Source organism: Bactrocera latifrons, unplaced genomic scaffold (genome assembly GCF_001853355.1).
Source record: "Bactrocera latifrons isolate USDA-ARS-PBARC rearing strain unplaced genomic scaffold, ASM185335v1 scaffold_61, whole genome shotgun sequence".
Classification (NCBI taxonomy): Eukaryota; Metazoa; Arthropoda; class Insecta; order Diptera; family Tephritidae; genus Bactrocera; species Bactrocera latifrons.
The window spans coordinates 1216495-1224219 of NW_017537279.1; the positions used below are offsets into that span (position 1 = coordinate 1216495).

General features: G+C 36.1%; 1 protein-coding gene across 1 annotated transcript; it reads left to right on the plus strand.

Annotated features, from left to right (window-relative positions):
* On the plus strand, positions 1–4200 carry LOC108975109 (integral membrane protein GPR180). The gene is made up of 6 exons (XM_018943388.1): positions 1–515; positions 1608–2016; positions 2081–2224; positions 2294–2364; positions 2455–2744; positions 2813–4200. The coding sequence occupies exons 1-6, from the start codon at positions 1–3 to the stop codon at positions 3085–3087; spliced, it is 1704 nt and encodes a 567-aa protein (XP_018798933.1). The 3' UTR covers positions 3088–4200.
* Positions 4201–7725: the final 3525 nt, after the last annotated feature.

Consider the following 7725-nt stretch of genomic DNA (forward strand, 5'->3'; position numbering starts at 1 on the left):
ATGAAGCGGCAGCGGCCGCCGTCATGGCTGCGTCTATCACTTCGACCCCTCCTCTGGTTGCACGCATTTCAAGCACTGTGGAATTATAGTATAGCCATACACCTCACAGGCACTTTTCACACGGACGACTTTTTTAAAGTGATCACCAAATTTGGTTTCCAAAAGGCCGAAGTGTCAATACCACATGGTGGCTCATTTGGCTACATATATGGCAATATTACAGCAACAGCAAATACATTTGTGCAGCCCATTTCGTTGGTGGTGCTAGACAAGGTGGCATTTGTTGATTTCTATAGCAATCGTAGTCATGTGGACCATGAGTTGGCGTGCCAACGCATGTTTGCGCATTTGCAACCTCTAATCTATGATGAGACATGCAACAAGCAGGGTAAACGTGATTATGTACGTCGTGTACCATGTCCATTTGGTCAGCTATGCGTTGACGAAGATACGCCCAGCAATGTAATACCACAGCGACAATTTACCTACACTATAAGTGAGGTGACGGAGCCGAGGTAAGATAGCAAAGACGTAAAGTGTCAGTTATTGATAAGATAACTGAGATTTTCTAGGGAATGAAGTGAGCATAGTGAAAAGTGTTAAATTAAATAGAGCTGGAGTGGATAGTTAATAACTTGAAAAAATGTGATTGTATAAAAGTAATTATATTTTTTTACATGGAAAGCAATTGCATTTTTATTGTTTTAAAGCGTTGTTGCTATTTTTTCATTGCACTACTGCACACATCATAAATACCTGCTAGACAACATTTTCTGCTGCTGTATACCAATCTTATCACGTGTATTTGCCACGCCGATCTTATTATGATTTCAGCACATTCTGTTCCAGTCGCAAAAAATATTATATTTACTTTCTAAAATAAAATCACAGAGTGCTTTCTGCCATTGCTGTGTTCTTTTCATATAAATTACGTTACTGAGATAAGATAAGCAAGTACAAGTACTTTTACTCTTACAATAGCAAGGATTGGTGATGTTGCTGCAATTGTTATAAAGATTTTTATACACGCAAAACATTATGCCTAAAAATTTCAGCAACTTTACGCTATTATTTTAATTATATACATTTATATTGATTATTGGTTAATTTTGCCTAAAACAATACTCTTTGCAATTTTGCCACATCTGCTCTTGCATGCTTTAATTTATGTGAATGTTTGTTTGTTTATAGCGCTGCTATGAAAATGTATCATTGTGTTTATAAGTGTGCTTGTTGGTTGAACTCCATTGAGAGTTCAGCAACCATCCAATTGCTTCGTACACAGGCTAATGAAGCAATTGGACGCATACAAGAAGTTGGTTGTCCGGCAAAGTGTATGGCTGGCAGTTTAATAAAACTATAATTTTTTTTTCCATTGTGTATTAATGTACATATGTACTTACATACGCTTGTGTGCTTTTCAACAATTGTTTTTTACTACTGTTTCTAGAAAACGTTTGGAAATTATTTACAATACCTTTTATTGACGTGGACGCTTTCTTTGCTTCGTTTAATTTTTTTTAAGTGTTTTAAGCATGAAAATTGATATTTTTAAGTAATTAAAAATCTACAATCACAACACACTAACATACTATTTTTTCTTATAGATTCTGGTATGTGGCACTCACGTCCTGCTATCGTAACCGTACCACATGCAAATGGCAAGCATACGATCATCTCAAAAGTCATTATGAACTTAACTATGATATTTACGTTGTGAACACGCATCCCAACAACTCCGCCGCGCATCCACTCACATTTCAATTCTCTTTCGATCAACAAAACTTATTAGAAATGTATATGATATTCTTGCTGGTCTATATGGTGCTGCTACCGGTGCAAATCTACGCGGTGCGTCTGCAAAAACATCCCGTCACACGTCTATTCACGCTGAGCTTGGCCAGCGAGTTTGTCAGTTTAGCATTCATCACTGCACATCTGATAAAGTTCGCCATAAATGGCGTGGGCATGCCGAATATGCAGACAGCGGGCGATATCCTGGATATATTTAGTCGGGTATGCTAGAATGTAATTAGTATTAATTAGCATATTGTATTAAATGTATTTAATGCACTTTTAGACCACATTTATGTTGATACTGCTACTGCTGGCTAAAGGCTGGGCCGTGACACGTCAGCAAATTAATCGCACTGGTTGGATTATATTGATGAGTATATGGGTGCCCTATTGTGCATTTCAAATGTTCCTTTATGTTTGGGATAAGGTGCGTGGCGCACTAAATAGTACAAAACAAAGAAAAACAAAAAAATTAAATAAAAATATTTACTTGCAGACGGAGGTGGATATTATATCGGACATTGATGAATACCAGACATGGCCAGGTTGGATTGTTTTAATTTTACGGTAAGCACAATTTTTTTATTAATTAATTCTTATTGTTAACAATTTTTTGATTATTTAATCAAATCTTATCATCAAAATCATATCTTGCAGCACATCATTCATGACTTGGTTCCTGTACGAACTACGCAACACCATGAAATACGAGCATTCCACCAAAAAACTGGATTTCTTGCTGCACCTGGGCGCTTCTAGTCTCGTGTGGTTCATTTATTTGCCCATTGTCGCCATTGTAGCGCTGCAAGTGAGCCCCATGTGGCGGTACAAGCTGCTGCTTGGCATCACCAATTCGGCGGACTGTCTGGCTTATTGCGTAATGACCGGTCTGCTGTGGCCCAATCGCTCGGGCCAGTATTTGCTGCTCGCCGGCAACAAATACACGGGTGAGCACTTCATATTTATATATTTTTTTATGTGACACATCTGTTAAACACGAATTAACACCGTCTAGGCATGGACGAGCTGGACGAATTCAACGAAGCGCCACATATTGTACGCGAACGTGAACGGCGCAGAAATTCACCCGATGCCATAGTGATCGCCAACGGCGAGTTAACGCAACCGCATGCAAATGGTGGCAGCGGCATTGTGACATCAGTAGGCGCTAACAGTTTGCTGGCAACAAATGCTGTGAATGGTGAGGCATGCGTAGAGCTACTGGATGCTGAGGATCTGGACGCGGTGCTTTTAACCGATCTGAATAAGAATAGTCATGTTGTGGCATAAGTGTTAACGAACGTTGTAGTAGTAGCGCCGAAAGCAAGTTAAACAAAAACATATTTGTTTGTGTACTGTAAACGCTTGTAGTTTCGTGCGTTGTTCGGGGAAAAAAAGTTAAAAGTGTACATTTTACTAGCATCCTGCGTAGCGTAGACACGCGTAGTGCGCGTTCGTGAACTTACGTTGCGCGCTTGTCTGTTCAAATGTGGTAACGAAAGTCGTTGTGCATCATATGTGATGATTTTTTTTATGATTTTATACACATACATAAGCATATGTAAACCTTATTATTATTATTCAAAAATTTGCTTAAGTTTTGTATATTGATTTTTGCTGCTTACAAAATACGTTTACATTACATTAGTTTTTAATTTAGTGATAATATTTACAAAACTAAATAATCGATATATTTCTATTGTGTGATGTAGTCAAGTACATTTGCATATGTGTTTAGGAACAACAGACATTATTAATTATAAAATAAGGCAAACTCATTATTATTATTATTATGCACCTGGTTAAAGCATAATATTCTACTATTTATGTATATACATATAAGGTACACATTTCATATTGTAATCGATTACTATTACGATAATTTACATTACTTAGCGTTGTAAGCACTGTTCGAATGCGCATATTATACATATTTGGGTAGTTATATCGATAGTAAGATTAGCGGTAAAGAAAGCTGGTGAGTTTATGTAGAAGAGTTACAAAAATAGAAACAAAAGGTGAAATATGCTGCAAGTACACAACGATTTTTGCAGCCTTGTGCTAAATGGACTTTGTAAAATGAACTTATGATTATTACTGTAACAAAGTACTAAATTTGAAAAACAAAAATGTAATGATAATAAAAATATAATAAAAGAACAGAAATTATAGAAATAAACACATATACCTAACGAGTGTCAAATTATATTTGTAAATTGCACAATTTTTTGCATATGTATTATATATTTAGTGCGTTAAGCACACCTACATACCGGCCCCCACCCAAAAATGTAAAGAAAAAACGAAAAAGTGGTATGAAATGAAGTTTGAAAGTAATAATCGAGGCACAAGTATATCAAATATGTCAATAAAAATTTAAAAAATATATAAAACGAGGTAAAAGTGAATGTGAAATATGTCAATAAAAAGCGAAAACTTAAATAAAAACATAAAATATTAAATACAATAGAGAAATCGAGAAAATATTAAATATGAAGGCAAAACGAGATGTGAGAAAAAAAATTAAAAGCAGTAATTGAGGAAAAAATAATACAAGAAGAAAATGAAAAACAATAATTGAATTAAATATAATACAAATTGGACAACAGTCAATAATGCTAAGTGAGTTCATGATTTGTTGAAAAATAAATGATGCAATTAAAGTATAAAAAAAATCTAAAATAATAAAATTTGCAAAAAAAAAATACTACAAAACTGAGGATTGCAATTTTCTAAAAATCACGCATAACTCCACCCAAAATCAATCACTTGACGATTTTTCAAAACCCCACAAGTACCAGGTTTTTAAAACATGCTGTACTTTGTGTGTGAAAATACGTAATATTTGAGTTACAAATACACTGACACACATATTCGTATGACTAATTTAATTATAAGCCGCTGCTAAACCATACATACATACATATGTATTTAATGGCAATGCATAGTAAGACGTTGATGAGAGTGTGACAAAGCCAAACCCAAATCGGTTTAAGTTTTTAAGTGAAGTTTTAAAAAGTGTTTTTAGGCATAGCTGGCTGCAGAGTTTTTATGAAGTGTATTGTAATGGAAGACATGCTATGTATAGTCTTAAACTGAAAGTCGGCTGTATATTTAGAAAAAAAAACTAAGCAAAATCCGAAGCATAGCAAGCAATGTACGGAAACTTGAAAAATGTTCGTTAATGAAATTACATGTTTTATTTTATTATTTCTTAAAAATAACTGAAAATTCTTAAAAAAATATTAATTAAAATTTTCTACAGAATTTAATGGGTATATACAATTAGAATGCCGAAAAAACGAATTTTCCACAATTTTTTCCGAAAAAACTTTTAAATTTATTATTCCAAATTTTGTTACACATATTATGGTTTCTTTTAACTGTACTTTAAGACTTAGTATTAGTAAAAATATTTATTTAGAAAGCAACTATTGCCGATCTTCGGAAGCTCCTCAAAAAAGTCGTTTTGCGGTGACAACTATATTTCAAAAATCCACTGAAATTCACAAAAACCACAAAGATTTCGTTAAAATAATGTTAAATCTAGTAAAGCAAATCGAAGGTATGTATAAGCTAAAAAAAATATTTTTTCACAAAATGAAAACACCTTTTTGAGAAAAACGCGTTTAAAGTTTGGCCTTGTATTTCCAAGCACTCTGAAACGCCTTTTCGAATTTGCGTGTAACTTCGAAAATATTCACCGGAACGATATGAAATTTTCTGTGAGTATTCTTTAATATATGTAAATTAAAAAAATAAAAGTAATAGATTTTTTGAAAATTCTAACTGTATATACCCCTTTAAAAAAATGTCACCAAAATTTGTACTTTTAGTCAGTAAATTGAAGTTTTACTTTTGGCCATGGCAATTCATTTTTGCATCATATCCCTGCTATACGTGCATGTGTGTGTAACAAATAATTGTTTTGAAGACCTGTATTTAGTTTTTTACAGATTTTAAATACAATAATAAACATTGCATTGAAAAAATAAAATTTAATTAAAATTAAACTGAATTTCATTCAAAGCAATCAACATGCCATAAAGGTGAATAATTACACCACAGTGGTGAATGTAAGCTGGGGTATGCTTCCGGTTAAAAACACAAAAAAAGGGGTAAGGATAAAGAGGGGTTTCAGGTTGCGAGTGACCTCCATGTGTCTTCCAAGGCGTCAACATTCTCTTATTCCTTACAAAAAAAATTGTTCAGCGGCGTTAAAACTCTACGCCACCAGCCCACAAAAGAAGATAATGCGCCCACCAAAAGTTTTCCTCTTCATTGACTGTAACATTTGGAAGAATTATGGACCAAGGATTACCTCTGCCGATAGAACACACCAAATAGTGAGTTTTTGAGAATCAAGCGCCGTCTCAAAAGTGGTTTGGATATTACCATCACTTCAAAAATTAAATTTTTCGTTATTAACGTAACCAATTAACCAAAAATGAGCTTCATCGCTGAACAAAATTTTCTTATGGAAAGGTGGTCATATCGATTTTCGGCCACTTACCCATGTAGTTGTTGTACCGGGTACCTAATCCCCGTTAGGAAGTATTAGATAAGTTGTCATCGACGTCATCCAACGGTATTCGTGCTGTTTCGGCGGTGTATGACCAAATGGAGAAGGGAGGCAGAAGTGTAGGGTTAGCAGAGCATGCAAAGAAGTCCAGTGTCATGCGGGGACTCATTGCACACTGGACTTATGTTTGATATGTCAGAGTCTATTCTGGATAAGTGGGAGTTTAACCTGCTGCAGTATCCAGAATGAAGTTGCGTAAGGGGTAACCCTCGATTCTCGCGGCAACTCGAGCCCTTCATCTGTAATGGATGGTGGTTTGACTCCGGGTACATCATTCACAGAGAGGGAGTCGATGAAGGTGTTAATGGCACCACCGTGAATGGTGATGAGTGCATGTCCAAAGTTGGTTGCGTCTGAAGTCTGGTCGGCGTACTGTTTTATGTCATCGACGTATTTGAGGTGGGGCCTCTTGATGCTCATAGGAGGCGGTCCTGCTCTAAGTAGGTGTCCGCAGAATGATTTCTGCGAAAGCACTGCAAAACAGAAACTGTTTGAAGAGGAGTTAATTATGCTCCTCACTGTGCAGGTTTGGATGGGAGACTTCAATTGGCATGTTGTCTTAGTTCGGAGTAAAGTGCCATGTTTGTGTCTTCCTCGTCTGCATTTAACTGCATCCAGGCGACCATATTGGTACGGCGTAGTTAAGGACCGCCCGACCGATTGCCTTGTATGTTGTCAACAACATTTCTTTGTCTTTTCCCCATGCGCTGTCGGTTAGCGACTTGAGGTTTTTGTTGCGGTTCTGTACTTTGGCAATAATCGCGGTCGTGTGAGAAGTGAACGAGCACAGGCTGTTGAAAGTCATACCTAAAATTTTAGGGATATTGACAGTCGGAATCTTAATGCCATCGATTGCATTATATAAACGTCTTCGTTCGTTCAGTTTGTGAATATGGTTGCTGTGGATTTAGTGAGGAAGAGTATTAGATTCCGTGCAGCGAGAAGAGTCGGAGAGATAGCCGTTTAAGTTTGAACACATGTCATCGATTCCATTGCCCGACGTCATTATCACGCAATCATGAACGTACGAGGTAATAGGAATTCCCTCTGATGGTTGCGGCAGTTTCGAGATGAGGAAGTTAAACAGTAACGAGGAGAAGACACCTCTACCTCACCTAATTCCTTTCAATTTAGAGATTTTACCTCGAAATAATACGAACGGTTGACGACGGCACAGGTAGTTGATAGTCCACCTTTTCAGTCCTGGAGTCTTCAAGTGTCGTCTGTGACTGTGTCAAAGCCTTTTGACAAGTCCAACGGTGCAAGTATCGTCATCTCGTCCATTTGATTAAATTTAAAAAAAATATACAATTTTGTAACATTATTGTTGTTTTATTTATGTGTTA